We start from the raw sequence: 22,730 nt of genomic DNA, 5'->3' as shown, positions 1-22,730 counted from the left end.
GAATCATGAGTCCCCTTAAAGTGAGGAACAAGACAAGCTCACTCTTGCCTGTGTTACTCAACAATGCTCCAGAAATGCCAGGATGGAAAAATAAGCAAGAAGAATAAATAGTAAAATGAAGAGACAAAATTGCCATGACAGGCAGTTTATATGAAAGTCTGTTTAAAGTAATCAAATGAAACTCTCATGACTAATCTAAGATAATTCTGTATGTGACAAGCTCAAAATACAAAATACAAAATCCATTAATTTTCTTTACACCAGCAAAAACTATGACATACTGAAGAATATCTTTAACAAGAAGTATGTATGTGCAATGTGAAGAACCATGCCAACATTATGGAAAGCAAATAAGGAGACCTAAGTTAGTGTAAAGGCATGACATTTTTTAGATGAGAAGACTTAATACTGTAAAGATGTCAATCCACTCTAAATAAATACATAAACTCAAGTGAATTCCAATCATATAACAACAGCATGTTTTTTAAAAATGAAAACCAGCAAGTCCATTCCGCCATCCTTCTTGGGGAATTAGTGGCAGTTCTCTAAGCCACAGCCTCTTCATTTGTAGTATTGGGATCATAATGAAACCTACTTCAAAGGGTAATTGTGACAGTTAAGTGCGTAACACATGCAAAGCACTTACCACAATACCCAGCCCATAAGTTGCACCCACCAATATTAGTTTTTATTATATTACTCTTATTAAATGTACCTGTGCATGCAGATATACGTATGATAATGTTCATTCGAGCAGTGCTTGCAATAGCTAAAATTAGGGCAGCCTCAAGTTTCCATCACTGTTATAATGATTAAGTACAATGCACTATATCCATAGCATGGAGAAATATTAATAAAATTAGTTATTTCTGTCTATAATCTGACTTGGAAAAAGCAAATCACAGGACAAAATGTGTAGGATAATTCATGTATGTAAAAAGTATCAAAATAAATAGATGATGGAAATTTTTTACTTCTTTTAATTGAAGTGTTTATTGAAATAATTATAGATTCATATGCAGTTATAAGAAATAATACAGAGAGATCCCTTGTACGTTACACCCAGTTTACTCCAGTGATAACATTTTGCTAAATTATAGCATAATATCATAAGCATGATATTGACATTAATAAAATCCACCTATTTTACTCAGATTTCCCAAGTGTTACTTGTACTCATTTTTTTAAATAAATTTATTTATTTATTTATCTATTTATTTATTTTTGGCTGCGTTGGGTCTTTGTTGCTGTGTGCAGGCTTTCTCTAGTTGCAGTGAGCAGGGGCTACTCTTTGTTGCGGGGCGTGGGCTTCTCATTGCGGTGGCTTCTCTTGTTGTGGAGCACAGGCTATAGGCTCATGGGCTTAGTGATTGTGGCTTGCAGGCTCTAGAGCACAGGCCCAGTAGTTGTGGCGCACGGGCTTAGTTGGTCCGTGGCATGTGGGATCTTCCCGGACCAGGGATTGAACCTGTGTCCCCTGCATTGGCAGGCGGATTCTTAACCACTGCGCCACCAGGGAAGTCCCTACTTGTACTCATTTTTAAAAAATTTTTATTGGAGTATAGTTGATTTACAATGTTGTGTTAGTTTCAGGTGTACAGCAAAGTGAATCAGTTATACATATATATTTATCCACTCTTTTTCTTTTTAGATTCTTTTCCCATATAGGCCATTACAGAGTACTGAGTAGAGTTCCCTGTGCTATACAGCAGGTTCTTGTTAGTTATCTGTTTTATATATAGTAGTGTGTATAGGTCAATCCCAATCTCCCAGTTTATCCCTCCCCTCCTCATCATCCCCTGGTAACCATAAGTTTGTTTTCTACATCTGTGACTCTACTTCTGTTTTGTAACTAAGTTCATATTTACCCTTTTTTTTAGATTCCACATATAAGCAATATCATATGATATTTGTCATATACTCATTTGATGGAAATTTTTAAGTAAAACTATATGTGAGTAAATTCATAGAAATTCACTGGTGCCTGGAAATGGAATTTTGGATGAATGACAAATGAATTCATGTGTAGATGAATGAATCACACAGACTTGGGTTTGATTCTTGGCTCTGCCATTCAAAAGCTGTGACCTTAGGTACATCGTTTAACCTCTCTAAGCCTCAAGTTCCTCATCAATACAGTGGGATTTATATTACTTCTTTTTCAGGGTTGAGACAAACATTACATGAGGATGCACGTATAGATTTCTATCACAGTACCTGGTATATACTATATGTTCACTTAAATGAGAGCCATTAGGTCTATTCAAAAAGTTGTACGACATTTTACAGCTAAAAAAGGCTGGAATCCTATTTCCCTATTTGGGTAGACTATTGCTTGTTTTATTAAAAAACAGCAACACCTTAGTACCTGCCAGAAATGCAAGGCCTTTCCTGCTGCATAAATGTGACAGACAGTCCCAGTGTTCTCAAAGGTATCGTGCTTTAATTTCTGGCACAGATTCTAATTAATTGGAACAAGCCAGATCCCATAAACGAAAAGTGCTGTAACCTCGGGGTGACAACTAATAACTCATAGCTGTTCAGAATTCCATTTCAAGAGCGGGTACAGCCCCAGGAGACCGCCTCCATGACCAGATTTCCAGAGGAGACAGTCCCTGCGCATTTCCTGGGGCTTTTACTGCCTTTATATGAGCAGCCTTGTTAATGCCATTGCATTTATTTAGTTAAGGTAACACACCGCTATGAACCACCAAAGTTGAACGGCTTAACACAAAGAATACGTTTATTTCTCTCACCTGACAGTCCAAAGCGGGTGTATGACTTTCTGTTGCTGCATAACAAAATACCACAAATTTAGCACCTTAACACATTTATTTAACCTCACAGTTTCTGTGGGTCAGGAATCTAGGTACAGGTTAGTCGGCTCCTTTGCTTAGCATCTTACTAGGACGAAATTAAGGTGTCAGCCAGCTTTACCATCTCATCTGAGGCTCGGGGTCCTCTTCCAAGCTCACTGGTTGTGGGAAGAATTCAGTTCCTTGCAGCTGCATGGCTAAGGTCCCCATTTCCTTGCCAGCTGCAGGCCAGGGATGCTCTCAGTAACTAGAAGCCACCTTGGTCCCAACTGGAAGCTTACTTCTTCAAGCTTACTTCAACAGGACGGTCTCACTCCAGCCTGCTAGGATGGCGTTTTATACAACACGGCACAGGAACCCTGGAGTGATTATCCCATCACTCTTCTCATACAATGTAATCGAACCAAGGAAGTGACTATCCCGTCCTATTCACAGGTCCTTCCCGTACTGTAGGGGAGGGCATAATGTGCTCTTGCTCCCCTAAGGCCTTGTTATCTTCTTCTCCTGCCCCCTCCTTCCTCCTTCATTTCCTCCTCCTTCACCTACCGCTAGTTACGTCGGTCTCCACCAGGGAGCGCCATACGTTTCCGACACTCTGTTAGTTGCCTACCCCAGAGCCATTTACTCCTTTCTCCTTCCTAATAAAATGCTAATACTGCTCTGGTGCCCACCCTTCTCTCTATCGCCCTGTTCTTCAGGAAACAAGTGTTCTCAGCCCGTGCACCAAGAAGGTAAATCCTGACTGGTCTAAGTGGATCATTCTCCTTGCCAGTGATTGGTTTAGGAAGGACATGTGGTTACAGTTCTGGCCAATAAGAAGGGAAATCTGATGGTGAGCTTGAGGGAAAGGTTTTCCAGGCAGGCTGGTAAGAACAGACATAAGGGGAGATGCCATCACCCTCCTGCTACTGAATGTTTGCAAACTGGCAGCCATTTTTTTGACCATGAGGGAAACCAGCTTTAAGGCTGGGATGAAGAAGGCAGAGTAATCTGATAGAGAGAACCTGAGTCCTCTGTGATGTCATTCTGCTGCTGAATTAGCCATCCCTAGTGACTCCTGCATTACGACCTCGTGTTATGCGAAGCAGTATCATTATGCTTAAGCCAGGTTGAATCTAGGTTTCCTAACACTTGCAGTCATAGGTACCTAAATGATTGTATGTGGCTGGGGGGATATCAATCTTAAATTGTGGCACCCACCCCAGAGCAGAGTGAATCAGTGTGAAATATTGTGGTTCCCTTGCTTTACATACTGGAGTTGGAAATATTAATGATGCTGATGAAGATAATGATAATAACAGCAGTTACACAGAGAGGAGTTACCTCTGTCCAGGGAATGATGTCAAAGTTACCAGCATGAAATTTGCAAAATCCATTGCCCCTGATTTTACTGAATGGCATCTAGAAGGATATAAGTATAGATTTGACATGTTCCCTATAGTCTTCCAGATTCAGTACTCCCCGGTTTGAAAAATCCAGAGTAAATGTGCCAAGACAGACTTCAGAGGAGATGTTAATGATTTGGTGTTAAGATCTTGAGTGAGTGCCTCTCTCCAATTCAAATCAAGGGAGCAGGGTGGTCCAAGTCAGAATTTAGTTGGTTTATGCATATTGGGCCAACAGTATTGATTTTCCCAATATAAAATGCACTCTAAATGTTCTTTTTAATTTTGTTTGTTTGTTTGTTTTGCCATAAACATGCATCCCAACAGTATGGATGATATAAACCGTGTAGTCCTTGACCCAGAAAACCAAGTGAACTCTTGGGGAATTGTGTCCATCAGAAGTTTAGTTGGCTAATAATGCCGAAAGCAATTCATCTGCTTGTACACAGTGACTATAACTTGAAAGGTATCTTGTAGCCACTCAATCCATTCACACACATCTGGAGGAAGAGATAGAGAAGGCAAGTCACACATTAAGTTATCAAGGTAAAATACTCTAGGTAAATGGCTCCATAAAGCCAAACAGAATGAACATTCAACGGGCAGAATATGGAGAAATCTGTCAGCCTTCCATTTATATTTTACATAAATCCAATAAACACATGAGGCAAAACTAGGGCATTTTGCAAAGCTTGAGAGATTTGTTCATTTTTATCGAGTCACATTGCTTGGGATAGATTAGCAGTTAGTCTCTAACAAGAATGGAATTTTTTCTTTTCAAGGTATATGGAAATGAGAATGGAAGCCAAACGTCGTCTGGGGTGGTCTATTTTTAGAGAAAGTGATTTGCTGAGGGTATTTGTCATTCATTCAGGAGGACAGCCAGCCCTGAGCCATGGCAGGCATCAGTAGTAATAGCCAGCTCTTGCAAGGAAAAGAAAATAATCCTTCCATTCTTGAAAATCATTAAAAAGGAATGTTATCAAGTCAAAGGCAAGCAAGACAGGCAGCAAGGGAATGAGAAAATTTAAGGCATTTTCTGTATATATGCATATATATACCGTAAATGTAGATTTTCTAGTGTGTGTTTCTCAGTGCACAGGTGTGAAAGTGTGCGTTCAGTGGGTTACGTGTGTCTGTATTACATGTTTCTGTGAATGTAAGTGATAATAGCTAATATTTATTGGGTTTATTCTATGTCTCAGACTCTGTGCTAAAAGCTTTATGGAGATTATCTCTTTGCATTATCTCTACAGCCTATGTTTTCCATTCATGAAGAGGTTAATAGAGCTATTAGGAATCAAAACCAGGACTCAGACCCAGACAGCTTGACCATTTCAGGCAGTCAGCTCCCCAGAGCCCTCTGCCACTGATTACATTACCATGCTGCAGAACAGCCATGTTTATATGTGTCTTTGTGTATTTTTTGTTTGTTTTGGAGACAGTCTTAAAGGGGAGCAGTTCTCTCTATTATCTGCATTAAAATAGTATCGGTAAGTATATTTCTCACAAACACACCCATCTTCTTGGTAACATATTAATGGGTTCAGCAGCAAAATGAGTTTGAAAAGCTAAAATCTCAGAGTGTTTGTTTGGATTCCTGGTTGTTGTTTGTCTTCATCTTCAGACAGAGCCCACACAGTTCATGCTGTTGCCTTGCGTCTGGCCTGTGGCTGGTAAAAATCGGTGTGATGTTTGGGACTGGAAATTTAGGGGATTTGAACTCTCTTTAACCGCACCTTTACGTGGATCTCTAGTAGTCATCTCAAAATTAGCCCATCAAAAACAAATGCCCAGTATTCATCTCCTCTCCCCATCAGATATGCTTCTTCCTACTGTCCATCATCCCAGTAAATGGCCCTTTCTCCAATGGCAACTGCTCAGGACAAAAATCCTTGGATTCATCTTTGGCTTCTCTCTTTTCCTCACACACCACATCCAACTCACTAAGAAACCCTACTTCAGAATATGCCCAGAACATACCACTTCTTACTATTTCCACTGTCATGGCCCTCGCTTAAGCCATCATCTGTCTATGAAAATGGTAGTCCTTTCTTCATGCATAAACCAGTACAATCCTTTACAGATACAGATCACTCAAAGTCAGGCAGTGACTTTCCATCACACTGAGAATAAATGCAAAGCCCTCCCCCAAGGCCTCTGAGGTCCTCTAGGACCAGCCTCTGCATGTGTAACCTTATCTTTATCCTCTGCCTCCTCAACTCCCTCTCGGTCTGTCCTAGTCACCGGTGCTCAAGCTCCTTGGCGTTCCTCCAACACACAGAACGTATTTCCAGCTCAGGTTGGGAGGATGACCAGGGTGAAAGGGTGCTGGTGGGGATGTTCTAAAGTGGCCCTTAAAGAAGTATCCAGGACAGCCAGGCAATATTCGGCCAACAAAGTTGCACCCCCATCATAGGAATTGAAACCATGGCAGCTACACCAAGGAGAGTGTTCCTCCAAGGTGAGGTCTTTGAAAGGCAGTGATCAGAGGCCCCATATCTCCATTTAGCCAAGGGATGCAGCTTTGCAGGTGGCACACATATACCTTGTGATGAGGCGACAAGGGCAGGGCACAAGCATGGATTTGGCAGTCTTGAGAAACCTGAATTTGATTCCAACTCTGCTGCTTACTGTCAGCATAACTGTGGGCAGACACTTAACCTTTCGGAGTCTCCTTCTCCTCATAGTTCAGGATTTTGCAGTGATTTACTCTCCTGCAATAATAGTTTGGGTTTGTCAAAAATCTGCATATACCCATGGGAGGGTAGCATGTAAGTGCTGTACCAGGTAAGAATATCAGCTGGACAAGTTAAAGAAAATTTTGGTTAAAGGGACCAAAAAATCCAACTTACAGTAATTTAAACAAGTATGGGTTGGTTTTTCTCACAAAGTAAGAAGCCTAGAGATAAGAAGTTGCTGGCCTTGGCTTAGCTACTCAGCAAAGCCATCACGATCTTCCTTTTCTCTGCCACCTTGGCCTGTTGGCTTATGTCCCCTTGTTCATTGTCGTGGGATAGCAAGAGGGCTGCTGTAGCTCTAGACATCATGTCTGTGTTCAAGACAAGAAGGAAAGAGAGAAAGATAGGAGCAACCAAGTCTTCCCTCTTTTATCAGGAAAGCAAAACTCTGGAGAAATCTACATTGGATGTACAGTGCCTTGGCCAGAACTGTGTCATAAGCCATTTCCAGCTGTCAGGAAAGCCGGACACACTGCTGTTCCAAGAAAAAATGGAGGTTTTGTAAGGAAAAGAGAAGTAGGGACCAGAAGTTGGGTACACAGCTAACAGAGTCTGCCTTGGAGCGGGGGGGCAAAAAAAAAAAAAGCAGAGTCCTACAAAAATAAAAAAGGTTGAGAACTGCTTTGGGAGTGATATAAAGTTGATTGAGACCTAATCCAATCTACAAGGAATTTACAAATTTAGGGTGGGAGACACACAAAAAGAGAGTGAATACAATACAAATTGAAATAAGAACTGGACCTGTGATGCAAGCATTACGTTATGGTAGACCCAAGGAGCAATTACTTCTGATTGGAATGATGGAGGCGTCTGCATTGATCTATTTGAGCACTTCCTATGTACCAGGCATTTCAACACTAATTGCAAAGGTCTCCCCAGTGAACAAGACAGAAAACCTGCCTGCCTTCATGGAGTTCACATTTTAAGGGCAGAGACAAGAAACAATTAAACAAATAAAATGAACTCCAATTGTGACAATCCTGACATAGCAGGTGGCTTTCTCCAAGGGTGAGAGGGTGTTCCCAGACAGAGAAACAGCATGAACAGAGGCTCAGAAGCAGGAAAGAAGCAGGAAAATATATCCTCCTCGGTCACTTATGGCTGAAATTCCAAGTGAGGATGGAGGAGCATGGTCAGCTTGGGTTGGCTGCAAATGCCTGGCTTGGTCAGAGTAAGCAGGACTGATCCTTGGCTTTATCAGTTACAGTATGTCCTTTACCACTCTGACTCCCAGGACATCATCTACAGTCCCTCATAGAGCTGTAGGGTGGGTTTAATGGGACAGTGCCACACAGTAACTGCCTGATGAGGTGGATTGGAGGATTAAAGGAGATGATACACGTGAAGTTTTAGGAATAGTATGTGACACATCCGAAGGACTCAAATGTCAGCTGTAACTAATACCATGCTTGTTGTCCTTGTTACTTCTCCTCCACAGAAATGAGGAAGTTAACACAAGCTGGCTTCCTCCTCCATCCTCCACCCCTCACTACTTGTGTTTTGTTACTACAACTCGTGGTATTTTTATTACTGTTAAAACTAAATTACGTGTCATCTGTTCTAAATTACGTGTCATCTGTTTCATTAAGTATTTATAACAGGTGAATTGTCTTTGTGAACCGTTTATACCAGTCATTTTAACTTAACCATGTTTAACTTATTTCAAGCACAAGTTCTTTTATGCCTCGAGTTTTCCATATTTTCCCATGCTTTTGTTTTCTCTGCTCCTGAGTGGTCATTTGTCTGGGTTGAGAATACTTGGGTCATAACTTTGTCTTACATTGTTTCACATTGGAGAAGAGAAACTTGAAGTGAGTCTGAGGTTTCTGTCTTCATGGGTGACCCACTTTCCTGCCTGTGTGTTTGGATGTCCTTTTCTTTTGACACCTTGACGTTCTGACAGGACACTTGAACCTGCTGGCAGGAAGAGAGATATCTCTTTTCACCAGGCTGACCTGACACATGTTGGTTCCCTCATTGATGGGTTTAAGTCTTCTTCCCTCATTTAGCCCAGGAATTCTCTCTTATCTTTGAATAATGCTGCCGTTCTAGTCATTCTAAAGTCTTCTTCAGGATCCAATTATTTCTTTATGTCTTCTCTAATGATTTTCATCTTCTTGTGTCTTTGTAATAAGTCCTGTGTTTTATGTGAGCTTCTCAAACATAACCCCACATCGTAGGATCACCTTTCTGCAGAGTGAGTCCTTTTTGCTTTTACCTTTCCTGTTTTAAATTTTACTGTGGTATTTACTGCTTGCTACAAATTCTTTTCTTAACTCTAGCGAATCCCTTCCTTTCTAACTGAGTTTGATCATCTCAGCTTTCGTATCTTATTTTTCAGAGATTATATGTTTCCAAATGTATTGAAAGCACAGAGTGTATATAAAATTTACTTTTTATTCCAATAGTAAGCGTTCTCACAACTGTGTTCTTCCTTTACCACCTGAGTGGTATAATATTTACTTATGTTTTAGAGGTTTTCACACACACCATATTATTGGTTTATGTTTTATGTTCTTTCATTTCTAAATGAAATGAGTTTTTCAAGATCTGGAATTTCTGCCTAAATATAGTGACAAAAGTCGCCTTTGATCACTTTAGGAGTCAGGTAGATGTTGTTAGAGTCCTTGTATTATGTCTTGAGCTAGAAGGGAGGTTAATGTAAGTACATATCATTAGTTGACTGAGACAGCAGCCTCAGGAATCACATAGAATAAGCAAATAGTACATCTTCAGTAAATGTCGGCCGTTAACAGCAGCAGCAGCATTGATCAATTTTGACTCCATAAAATTTTAAATTCATCCTCCGTAAACACGTTGAGTAAATAAAGTCAAAGATGAATGACAAACTGAGGGGACAAGGAGAGGAAAGTTTTCATCTCACTTGGGGAGATAACATGGGCAGATATTCATTTTATAGCACTAAACTCAGTCTTGTGAGTGAAAAAAAAAGCATGGGAGATGTAACTCACTCTTTAATTGTGGTCTAATATTCCATCGAATGGGGTACTGGATTAATTAACTGTTTCTCTATGGATGGACATTTGATTGCTTCTAGTATTTTCTTGAGGCAGAGACCTGCATTTGTTCACCAAAATCCATTTTCATTTCTTCCTGGCTATACAAATGGCAGATAAAGTTTTTATAAATCTATAAAATATGTACATAACAATAAAAAGATCTATAAACTACTAGATAATGATTAAATTTTGAGCAGTTATTTTCTGCCCAGATAGCAGTTCATAGGTACCATTCCCTAATAAAACTAACCAGGGTTCCTTGGAGAAATGCTGGCTGCAAGACTGGAACAGGGAAAATATAAGATAAGCCTGGAGAACCCTGTAGTGTCAGCAAGTAAGGAAGTCTTCAAAGATAGTCAGGGCATGTGGAAAAGGACACAGATTCAAACCTAAAGGAGCTTCCGGTGACCAAACCTAGGACAATTAGAGTAACAAAATGATGGTAGTAGGAAATTGTAACTCAGAATAAAGCAAAGATCCATCAGTCCATACTAATAGAAACAAATAATTAATAAATAGGTGAAGAGGAGGAGAATACTAATTAATTAATATAGAAGGATAATGGAAATAGACTATCACCATTAGGCAAACACCAGGTAATAAGTTTTGCAGGCAAGAATCATGGATGGATGTTGAAATTAGAGGACAAATGCATGATCAGAAACAGGATATTTACATCATCTCAAAGTAGTTCCCCTATGTGAAACTCTTTCATTACAAAGAGAAAAATAGTAACTTTACAGTGGAGCAGCCTGGCTAATACCACCTCAGCCCACTGACCAAAGTTAATATCACCAGTAACAGGACATACTGACGTCAGGTACCTCCTAATATGCTGCACTGAGAAGAACACATCACTTTTGTCCTATTCTTACCAAAAATATATAACCTCAATCTAATAATGAGAAAACATCAGACAAACCCAAATTGAAGGACATTCTACCAAATACTGTTTTGTAGACCTCAAAAAGGTAGAGGTTATGAAAGACAAGAAAGACTGAGGACCTAACATAGATCGAAGAGACTAAGGAAACGAAACTAAATGCAATATGGAATCCTGGATTGGATCCTGGACCAGAAAAAAAGGCATTATGGGACAACTGGAAAATCTGATAAGATCTGTAGATTACTTAACAGTTTTATATCAGTGTTAGTTTCCTGGTTACAATCAATTTACTATATTGTACTATGTAAGACGTTAACATTAGGGGAAAGTGAGTGAAAGTTACACGGGGATTCTACTATTTTGCAATCTTTGTATTACTAAAATTATTTTTAAATAAAAAGTTCAAAAAAAAATAGGTCATGCAGTTTTCACTGCATTGCTCTTTCATAGGTGAGCAATCCAGAGCCCTGCTGAATTGAAGAATTCAGAATAATTTTCTAACACCTAATAGCTAATGTTTAAAATCAGTAGTTTTTTTTTTTCCTCATTTGGTGTAATCTAACTCTGGGGTTTTTTCTTAATTATCTGAAAGAAGCAGATCTGTTGTTCATGTGACAAAAGAAACTGCCCTTACCCCTTACCTTTAGCTAAATAGATTGTTAAAACCAGAGAAAGCATCAGATGGGGCTTTAAACAGAATTGGGATTCTGTTTGCTGCTCTGATTCTCCAAGCTGCTGTTAAACCAAAAACCGTGTACTAGGTTCCTATAAATCTAACGTGCAGCTTTAGAGGGGTTCTGCAGTGCTTTCAAAATGAAAAGTCAAGGATCAGAAACAGTGTATGAAATACACAAAGGATTCAGCCTGTAAACTGACAATCCATTAGCCACTTTTTTCAACACCTAAGTAAGTTTTTCTTGAGTTAACACATTACAAAATAGCAGAACCAGAGTATGGAAAAGTCTCCAGATGTAGACTCAGATACTTATGTTCAAGTTCTTTTTTTTCAATTGAAGTATAGTTGACTTACAATATTATATTAGTTTCAGGTGTACAACATAGTGGTTCAATGTTTTTATAGATTATATTCCATATAAAGTTATAAAGTATTGGCTATATTCCCTGTGCTGTACGTTACATCTTTGCAGCTTATTTATTTTATACCTAGCAGTTTGAACCTCTTACTATCCTACATATATACATATATGCATATGTACATATATCCTATATATACATATATCCTATATGTATATATGTATACATATGTATACCTATGTACATATAGCCTATATATACATATATCCTATATGTATATATGTATATGTGTGTGCGTGTGCGTGTGCGTGTGCGTGTGTGCGCGTGTGTGTGTGTATCTGAATCACTCGCCTCCTGCCTAAGTCTCCCTTCCTCCCGCGTCAGTCCAATTTACAGCCAGAAGGACTTGATGTGCAGAAGGTGTGTCCTGCTCCTTTGCTGGTTCCAGGCCCTCACCTCTGTGGGGCTCAGTCTCACAGAGCGATTGCTTCATAGCCCCCTCGCAGTTAGCTTTGCTGGAGATGGAGGGTCCTCTTCAAAATAAGTGCTGTGCTCCCAAGGGCTCGTGACTCCCTTCCCCGGCATCAGTGAGGATGCGCTAGGTTGCGGTTCAGTAACAAACACTCCAAGATAACCCAGGAGCTCCTCCTCCCTGCTCCTGTGGCAGTTCCAGCCCCTCTGCTGGGTCTGGGCTGTAGGGCGGAGGGAAAGGGACAAGAGCCTTGGCGGCCCACGGTTTCTGACCTTTTATGTAGGTTACTGCTGCTTCTCAGGCTGACGGTGCTCCATTGCTGGTCTTAGTGGGGCTTCTCTAGAGGGCCCTGCAGGGTGTTCCCCCCCGACGCCACGCAGTTCCCTGAAGTAGAACACTGGCTTCACATGGTGCCGGCCAACTTCAAATGGGCAGCAAGGCACAAGCCCACCACCTGTTCGGAAGGTGGGGAGAACAGCACTGTATTGCTGTGTACACACGATAGATACTCAACTTAATGGTTCAAAACACCAGCCATCTCTTTAGTTGATGATTCTGTGGGTTGACAGTTTGAGCGGGACTCAGCTGGGCAGTTCTGCTGGTCTCATCTACGCTCCTTGATTCCCTGCAGGGAGCAGGGTGGCCCTGCTTCGGGGGTGTCACTCGAGTGATGGGGGCTTCTGGACTGTGCGTCTCTCATCGTCCTTTCAGGCTGTATCGGGTTTGTCCATGTGGCAGTTTGGCAGGTTTCCAAGGGGGCAGACAGAAGCATACAGGGCACCTTGAGATTTGGGCTTGGAAGTGGCTTAAAGTTGCTCTGCCGCCTGCTGTTGGTCAAATTCCCCAAACCAACAAGATTCGAGGAACTCCAGTTTTGATGGGAGGAGCTGCGAGGTCACCTTGCAAAGGGGCGTGGGAAGGGGAAGGGTAGAGAACTGTGGCATCCACCCCAAACACTAAGACCACCACATCTTCCTGATCTTCTGCGGGAGAAGTTGGGGGGCTGATGGCTAGGTTAGGTGGCTAGACTCGGCAAGGCCAGATCAAGACATCTTGTGTGTCCAGTAGGGGTGTCTGACCACACTTGATGGAGGCCTTTATTAGAATAGTGTGATGAGCACTTTTTTGTCTACAGCTTTGGGGCTTAGACATTAATTCCAGGCAACAGGCATGGATATTCAATCACAAAAGGAAAACCGCCTTAAAGGTGAAGTGACCTACTACAGGTCATGCAGCTGCTAAGTGGTTCGTTTCTTTTATCTGGGGAGAGGGGAAACGATGCACTAAGGGCTGGTGATTAAAAAGCATAATAAATGCCAGAGACTTAAAAGGCCACTGTGGCTGGGATGGGCAGAGCAAGGTGGACGGTGGTGTGAGCTGTCGTTGGGATCCAGAATCTACCGGCCCATGGAGCCCATGGCAAGGAGCTTTCCTTTAAATTTATAAAGAACAAAGGAAACTCTGTGAAGGATTGTAAACAACAGGCTCACATCTTGTTTCCAAAAGACACTTCCGGCTGCCACGTGAAAACTAGATTGGAGGTGCAGACTGGACCAAACCGAGTTAGAATTCCTCCAGCCCCGTGTGCTGCCACTCCATGGGTCCCAAAGGCAAAGGAGAAATGGTCGAGTTTACCATGACCAAAACCGAGAGGTAGGGCGCAGGGAGGAGCAGAGAAAGTCAAATGGGTAATTTCACACCGTGCCCTCCTCAAACACACACACATGCACACACACACGCACACGCACACACACTGCTTCGGACCCAAGCAGGCTTGAGAAGTTCCGGCTTGTGTTCTGTGATACTTTAGCCAGATTAATTCCGAGTCAGACAGTGGCCTCCTCTGCTTTGCTGTGTGAACAGACAGATGGCTGCCAAGGGACCACAGCAGAGAAAGACCAGCAGAGACCCCAGCATGAGGGACCCAGCCTTTGAGCCCAGGAGTTCATACAATTAATATTTCCAGTGATTCCAATTCAAAAGGCAAATGGTGTCCAAAGCAGTGGGCTCTTTTGACAACACGTGGGTGGGAGGGCAGGGAGGCAGAGAGGAGGGGCAGGCGGTGGAATAGGGGCTGCTGGCATCACCCACCCCCCTCAGGGACACCTGTGAGCCTCCCCAGGGGCTGAGGAAGTCCGTAGGAACAGAGCAGTCCGTGGAGCAGGCCTCAGCCCCACAGCAGGAGTCTGCACGATTGATCGTAAGTCTGTTCTGTCATTGCATTGCAGCTCCAGAAACTAAAACGATCACTTTCTTTCAAGACCAAGAGTTTACGGAGCAAAAGTGCTGACAACTTCTTCCAGCGAACCAACAGTGATGTGAAACTGCAGGCGGACATGCTTTCGGAGGTCAGCCCCAGCTCCAGCCTGCTCCCTTCCCCCGGATGCCTGACGTCCACAGTCACCAGGGCCGGCCTGTACCCAGGCGGCGGCAAGGCCCACGCCTTTCAGGAGCACATCTTCAAGAAGCCCACTTTCTGTGATGTCTGCAACCACATGATCGTGGGTAAGCTGTCCCTCTGCCTCCTCCTCCAGGTCCCTGCATCCCTGGAAAGCCAGGTGAGAGGGGTGTACCTGAGTCCAGGTTCCTGTGCACGACTCTGAGCCTGTCTGATATGCAGGAGGGTTGTTTGGGAGCGCTCGGGGTAACAGTATGTGTCAACAGGTAAGGGAAGCAGGGCTGGGCAGAGGGAGATGCTGGGTTGTGGTATAGATGGAAGAAAGCTTCCAGCCGATCCCCAGGGAGCTCTCAGGCCCTGTACAGTCATCTCGCGTTGAGGCCAGAGGTCTGGGACTTTGTACGCCTGCATCACCTCTCACCGGGTACGGGCAGCCCCTGGGGAGGGGGCAAAATCTTGAACAGAGTAGTTCTTTTTAGCTAAGGGCAGTTAAGGGAGAGGGAATCCGTGGGAGGCAATCAAGGTGCTGGGCAGTTGGGGTTCGAAGGCCTCTGTTCTGCAGGGAGATCTGAGTGACGCATTGCAGGGTCCTCTCCAGTATGCGTGGCCGTGTCTATCTGGGGTCGCCTGGGCAGGGGGTCTGTGGCTTGGTGAGCTACAGGTGAATGACCGAGACAGGCAGCTGTGAAAGGCAGGAGACCTCAGGGAGGCACTGACCCAGGCAGGACAGGGGTTCAGTTGGAATGGTGATTACAACTCTGGACCTGGAAAGGACTCACTCCTGGTACCTCAGAGAAATGGTGATAGCCTGAGCGTCTTGGGGGTTGTGCCCAGATGAAGAGAATGACCTATAAAATGTCCCAGCTAGAAGGAAGACCTGAGCCATTGAGAGCCAGGCGCACAGAAATTCTGCAGTAAACACTCTTCTGCCTGTCCCACGGTGGAAACCCAGTGACCAAACAGATGGAGGAAACCATAAAGGTACTTTGGGTGGAACTCAGAGTGAATTGAAACCCGTTGTTTCCAGAACAGCAGCGTGTCCTGGTGATTGACGGGTCACTGCAGAACAAGAGAGAAGGGGGAAGGAGACGCCCACGTGTGCTCTCAGGGGGCAGTTAGGGTGTACCCACCCTAGGAGAAGTTGAAGGGCAGAAGGCTGGAATTAAGAGAGGAAATGAGGCTGGACATCAAAAGATGCAAGGCTGGCTGAGATGGGGACTATCTTCCGGAGACGGTGCTGATCCTGCAGGTATGAAGCCGAGCAAAGCCTAGAATGCCTGGACAGCCACCGAGAGGGTAACAGGTGTGAGAGACAGGCCTTCCCCACGTGGGGTCCCAATGCCAGGCCCACGCCGTACCTCCTGCTCACTTACGGCCTGGATGCTGCAGTGCTGGGCTTGGCCGTGAAGGCTTCAGGGAAGAACACTTTAAGATCAAGAGCCTGATTCCCAAGCTCGGAGCCAGGGCCCAGTGTGGCCCTGATATGTCATTCATCTCACCTTCCAGCTCCTCAGCCCTGACACCCACCCTTCCCAGCCCCCCGTTTCCCCTTCAGTACCCATTTCCCATGGCCCAACACCTCTTGTGAGTATGACAGTTGTCTCAGGTCGGATTCCCTAGAAGCAGAGCCTGACATGGGGACTCAAGCGCACGTAATTTACTGAGAGGGTGCTCTCAGGACAAGAGGGAGAGAGGGAAGCGGATGGAGAAGGGAAGGAACTAAACTAGGAAGTGGTCTTAGGTGGATCTTGCGGGAGTCTGGAGCATGAATTTCACCAGTTGGTCCTTCGTTGAGCCCAGCCTTTGGTATCAGTGGGCTTCCCTCCTCCTCCCATGATGGAGGTCATTTCAAATCCCTGAGCAAAGTGGCTCATGTTCTGCCGATGGCAATTTTCTGAAGAAAGGGACAGCTGTGAGCCACGAGCAGCCAGCACAGATACCACCAGTGTTATTAGTGAGGTTTTGCTGCTATAACGAATTACCACAAACTTGGTAGCTTAAAACCACACAGATTTATTATCTTATAGTTCTGGAGATCAGAAGTCCACAGTGAGTCTCACTGGGCTAAAATCAAGGTGTCCGCAGAGCTGCATTCCTTTCTGGAGGCTCTAGGGGAGAATCCATGTTCTTGTCTTTTCCACCTTCTAGAGGCTGCCCAAACCTTGGCTTGTGACCCCTTTTTATCTTCAGTGCAATGAAGCATGGCAGTGGCAGGTCACGTCTTTCTCACACCACCGTCTCTTTGGTCCTGACTCTCCCCCTTTCCTAAGGATTCTTGTGATTACACTGGACCTACCTGGATAAACCAGGATAACCTTCCCATCTCAAGGTCACCTGATTAGCAGCCTTACTTCCATTTGCACCCTTGAGTTCCCCTTGCCACGTAACATAACTACTCACCAGTTCTGGGGGTTAGGACATGGACATCTTTGGGAGGCCATTGTTCTGCCTATACCTATCCAGTACAGGGTATCTGGGCAGGGCATCAGCAGTGTCCACCATGGCAATAGAAGAAAACCTTAGCTGAAGATCACAAGACTGGCCTCTGTTGATTCCTTTCCATCCTGTCTCTGATGCCAGTCATGTGATAGTTGTATTCCAGCCAAAGGCTTTGTGATGTCACTGGGTGAGAGGCCATCTTAGTTTGAAGTGGGCAGAGAGGTACCTTTCCATATGGTACGCAGAATGGGGAGAGCACTGACCCATGTTTTGCTCCTGGCTATTCCCATGAAACAATTAGCCCCTTCCCTTCCCAGATGAAATGAGATGAGGGAGTGAGGATGGTAGAAAGACCATGCGTGTAGAACCAGACAGCCTGGATTAGAGCCCCGTGCAGCTGTGTGACCTCGTGCCAGTGACTTGCCTTCTTTGAACCTGTGTCCTCATTTTATGTGGAGATGATAATACCACCCTCAGGGTTTTGTGCGGATTAATGAACTGGCAGAAGGGAAGTACCAGGCATCTGATAGACCTCAGCAGAGGAAGGTTATTGGAATTGATATCATTATCATTATTATTAAACAAGAAGATAGTCATTTTCCTAAAGAAGAGAAAGCTATTTAGAGGGTAAACCAAATTAGTGTAACAAAAAAAATTTTTTTGACACTTTTTAGACATAAATAATTAAAAAAATAATGTCATGGTAACAAAATAATTAGTCCCTTGTCTACACAGCAGTGTTTTACATACACGTTAAATATCGTCTCTGATTCTGCATTTCCCATTCTGTGAGGGAGATGAACGAGCAAGCAGGTGTCTAGAAGAGTGATCAGAATGGTGAGTGGTGTGCCAAAATAAGATTGTGAGGAAACCCTGGGAGTTTGGTGTGGAAAAGACTTTGGATGTGCAACTGTGTTTTAAAATACCATATTGGAAAAGTCAAGAGACTTACTCTCTGTGCCTTTACAGGGAAGGGTTGGGAACAAGGGGTAAAGTTAAAAGACGAATTTCAGGGAGAATATAACCATTTAACTGAGGCACTTGACCGGTAATTGAAGGGCCTGCCTTATGAGTAGCGAGTAGTTTAACTTCTCCCAGGCATAGGTCGTCTTGAAGATCTTCCCCTACTTCATTATCCGATATTCTTTGAAATGAGACCCTGCTGCTTCCCAAAGAGACCAGTGTCTGTCATCATTGAACGTGGACATATCAGTGGTTTCCAGTGTAGCCGGGAAGGCAGGGTTCTGCGGTGTCCTTCACCCTTGGCCAAGACCCAGTTGGCGGGGGGAGGGTGTGTGTGGGGGTGTTTATTCAAAATGGGGAGCAACACCAGCCCCTTTTGCAACCATACACACAGGCCCGTCCTCATCCTCAGAAAACCATTATCTATTTACACTCTCATTTTCTAGTCACTATTATTATTCATGTTCTTCCTTCCAACAGGCCACATTTAGGAAGAGTGCTTTGTGTCAGTCAAGGATTTCCAAAAAATCGCTGTATCACAACTACTCTAAAACTCCAGCGTGCTCAAAACAGCTTTCTTTTACTCTTACTCAGCATCTTCAGATCACCTGGGGTTTGGCTGATCCAGACTCAGCTCAGTTATTGCGTCTTCTCTCTCTTCCTTATCTCTTACCCTTTCCTTGGACCCATGGGCTGCCATGCCATGTCCTTCTAATGGCAAGGACAAGTGGAGGCATACAGAGTTTCCTAGGGCCTTGGGTTGGAGGAACCCAACTGTCACTTCTGTGGGTACTCCACCGGGATGTGGGTCAAACCCATGTCCAAGGATGGAGAAGTGCACTCTGCCCTCAGTAGCAGGGATAGCAACGCCACCTGCGAAGGACAGAGTGAAGAATGTTAATAATCCAGCCTACCACTGGGCTTAGGATGGCCTCTGCACTACGGAGCCTTTTTTGTCTGGGAGACACTACTAAGTCTTAGAGCTAAACTACCTTCCACATCCCTTCTGCATCTGGAAGTGATGCCTGGCATCTGACCGTTACCATGGCAGGGAGGGGGTCTCATCATGTCTTTTGCTCAGAACTCTGAGGCAGTTTGGCCTCCAACTTCGTTTTTGTGTCTACCTACCTAGCTTCGGAATTTGATGCATCATTTTCAATTTCCACACAGATTTCCACCGGTCCTTTTCAAGGCAGTGCTATTCATAACCCTTAAATAGGTGATGATGAGTCTCTATTTTCAGTCTCATGACGAGTGTGAAAAGACCCACAGCCTGTGTCTTTTTAAAACAACTAATGGAAATGAGTTCACCTCTGAGGAATGTCACAGTCATTACCCTAAAGAGGATTCCAGGTACACCTCAAGTACAGTGACAATTTTGAAAGATCCTGTTTTGAAAATCACACCAAAAAAATGCTTTGTGTTAAGGAGGATTTCACTATACTTTTCTCTTCTCAGAATTAAATGTATAGTGTAACCGCCTTTTTAACATAAAAAGAAAGAGAAGAAAGAGAGAAAACGGTCAACAAGGCACACTGCTCTTTTCAAAGATGAAAACCAAGTAAACCAAATAGTAGCCTCCTTCAAAGAAAGGAGAAAGGGTATTAGAGAGGTGATGTGAGACCGGAGGGAACGGGGAGAGGGAAAAGGCAGAGGAAGGAGGCGAGGAGAGGAAGAGGAGTGAGGTAAAGCAGAGGCTGAGGGACGTTATCCTTCCCGAAACACTGCCCAGGGCTTGTAATCTGTGATAGAGCACAGCTGATCTGCCCTTTTTCTTTACTCCGCAAACCTAACCTCCTGTCTCTACATAATCACCTGAAGATTTGTTTTCTTTAAGCCTCAGCTTATCTTCATTTTCTAAATTCTGGGGAAAGACCACTGCTACTATCCCCTTAGAATGACATTCCAGAGAACGTATTAAAGCAGGTATTTTCCTTTCAACTGAGAACCAAAGGTTATGTAATGATGGCCAAGAAAAATCAAATCTCATTTGTGCAGTTTCTAGCTGATGGATATTTGTATAAAAATAAACGGAATCTGGCATCCTCGCTGTCTAGGATTTCTAAGTTGGCACGGACACTCAGAGTTGGGTTTACAGGGTCTCACATGTGTGCCTCGCCTGGCTGCCTAGGCCTTAAAGCTGGAAAGCCTAAACATTTGCCACCAGAAAGTAGCAGTAAAAGTAGACCAGGACCCCAGCCTCATTCCCTGCCCATCTCTTTCTAATTTCCTTGGCTCCTTCACTCATGCCTTCATTCCCTAGTGCCAGCGTTGCCCTTGGCCTTAGACTTGACACCTGAGACTGCTCCTCCCCTGCTGACCTTGCTCTTAGGCCCCTTGGGTTAAGCAGGCACTATGGCATGCCCCCCGCCTCCATGACATGGCTACCCTTTATGATCACCTCCTTTCCAGAAATGTGGTCACCTGTGCAAGCCAAAGATGATCAAGCCAGTCTTTCATGGAGACATGAGAGAAATAGGCAGTTAGGTGTGTTCACCAGCCCCAATGCTGGATGCCCAAGCCTTTGGGTCAACAGGATTCAAGAGCCAGTCTTAGACTAGGAGAATCCTCTTGTACTTGCTTAGAAGAAAAATACTTCCTCCACCAAAACAGTCCACTCTTGCCATCTTTACGCCTTGGCAGTGGGAGTTAGGGCGGGGGACTCGTCTTCAATGGACACCCAGTACATGTATTCCATCTAAGGGCACTCTGTCTTTACAATGAACTGTCTACAGTGACTCGTTTCAGGAGAGCATTGAATTTCCTTGCAGTAATCTGCATCTCACTGGAATTGCAAAGACTCGAACAAGTCAGTATGTACTATTAGCATAACTAACTCAGTGCATGAGTCCACTCTGTCAGTTAAGGAGGTTTTTCTAAGGGACTCCATCCATTCTGACACCTTGTTTCCAAAACTATTTTTAAATTAGCTAAATGTTTTTAGTTGGCAGCCACTTAGAAGACACAGCATATTAAATGGGCACGTATTTTCTAAACAAATATTTAGCAAAAAGGCTGGATTTCATTGCCTAAAATGTCAAGTTTCCTCATACAGTCACTGCAGTCAAAGGCGCGTTTACTTTCTAACTGTCCGAGTAGCAACCACTGGGGAAAACAATAATGGCTTTGTCTTGGGTAAGAATCCCTAAAACAGGACAGAGTTAGAGATCCTAGTGAAAGTGGTTTATTATGGGGAGAGCCCTCAGGAGAAGGGGAATCAGAGAAACAGGACCGGGCAGGGGGAGGAGCTGAGCAAGGATGTGGTCTCAGCTGGAGTTGACGTCACATGATTCCACCCAGGGGGAGCTCTGGAACACAGATTTTATCATAGCCAAGTAGCCGCACCTTGAGACCAGGGTGTTGGCCTTTGTATACTCCTGTCGCTCAGTCATTGGCCATGGCTGCCCCCCAGGGGACAGTGGGAGTGTGACATCCCAGACAAAGAGGATCCCATTTGGCTGAGAACAATTCTCTGAAAAAGGGCACCTGTGAGCCATTCGGAGCCAATACTCACAGTGTCAGTAAGATAAATAAAATCTAGGCGAGGCACTAACAGCCTCAGTATCTCTGTAAACACACTTTAATGCTACAAGATGCAATATAAAAACATCCTCCACTAGGAATGAATTTGAAATGCAGATGGACCTTGGCATTGTTGTACCTATAACACTGTGTTATCATTATAATGAATAATATAAGGAGAGGAAATATTACATTACACTGAGTCCAGGACTTTTCTGTTATGCTTTTGTTTGACCATTAATTTAGTTGTTTCCTGACCTGTTCGGACCTCATCCGATTGCTTGAAAAAGCCATAAACATTGAAACATTAACCACACCTGGAATGGAAATATTCGCTCACCGTTGAAGTTGTTTCTTGGTGGGAAACGCCAAACAGAAATCAAGGGGAATATTAAAAAGCAAATGTAAAATCTACGTATTCTCAGGATGGAATTAAAACTCTTGAGATGCCATCAATCATTTAGCTGGACAGTTGTTTTAGGAGCTGTGCAGCTTATAAATAAGAAAATACAAGTGCTCTCTAGAACATTTTTCTTAAATTTCAGATGTATATTTTCCTTTGGGCTGTGGTATGTGTCCATCATAAAATGTGGTACCTAGACCTCAGTGGTTTGCCCTATGGGATTGTTAATCTCTGGAGTCTTAATTGCTTACAAGTAGCAGTAAGTTAACTGCTACTTTTCTACTAGGGGACAAAAAGGCAACGTAATGCCTAGTCCAACAGAAGTAATTTCTTTGTATTCTTTGCTTATCTGGCCGCCTTGAGAGAGTTGTGTTTCTTCTGGGGACAGAGTTTTAAGTGAAAGTAAATAAAACTGGAGCACACCCAGGGTAGGGAGATAGTGACCCTGCCGGCTGAGGAATGTTTGCAGGAGGTGGCAATGCTTGGCTGGGAGAAGACTTTGGGGAACACCGTCATTGTCTTCAAATAGCTGAAGTGATCTCATCTGGAAGAGGGTTTAAACTTGCTCGGGGTCCCAGGCGCACAATGATGGATGATACAGTGAGGCAGAGTTCAAGATGCTAAAAGGAAGAGCTTCTAAAAGTAATCCC

General features: G+C 43.7%; 1 protein-coding gene across 4 annotated transcripts in view; it reads left to right on the top strand.

Annotated features, from left to right (window-relative positions):
• The window catches only part of STAC (SH3 and cysteine rich domain), a 100,368-nt gene that overhangs the window by 21,873 nt on the left and 55,765 nt on the right, over window positions 1–22,730 (top strand). For 3 of the 4 annotated variants that reach the window (XM_068558588.1, XM_068558585.1, XM_068558587.1), the window contains exon 2: window positions 14,584–14,860. In XM_068558588.1, the coding sequence (XP_068414689.1) occupies window positions 14,584–14,860 (277 nt within the window). The remainder of the gene's footprint in view (window positions 1–14,583; window positions 14,861–22,730) is intronic. The other variant, XM_068558586.1, reaches the window with a different exon arrangement.

The sequence above is a fragment of the Eschrichtius robustus genome, chromosome 12, assembly GCF_028021215.1.
Source record: "Eschrichtius robustus isolate mEscRob2 chromosome 12, mEscRob2.pri, whole genome shotgun sequence".
In the NCBI taxonomy this organism is placed as follows: domain Eukaryota; kingdom Metazoa; phylum Chordata; class Mammalia; order Artiodactyla; family Eschrichtiidae; genus Eschrichtius; species Eschrichtius robustus.
The sequence above is the reverse complement of the archived record's forward strand: the minus strand, read 5'-3'. Positions and strand labels throughout refer to the sequence as shown.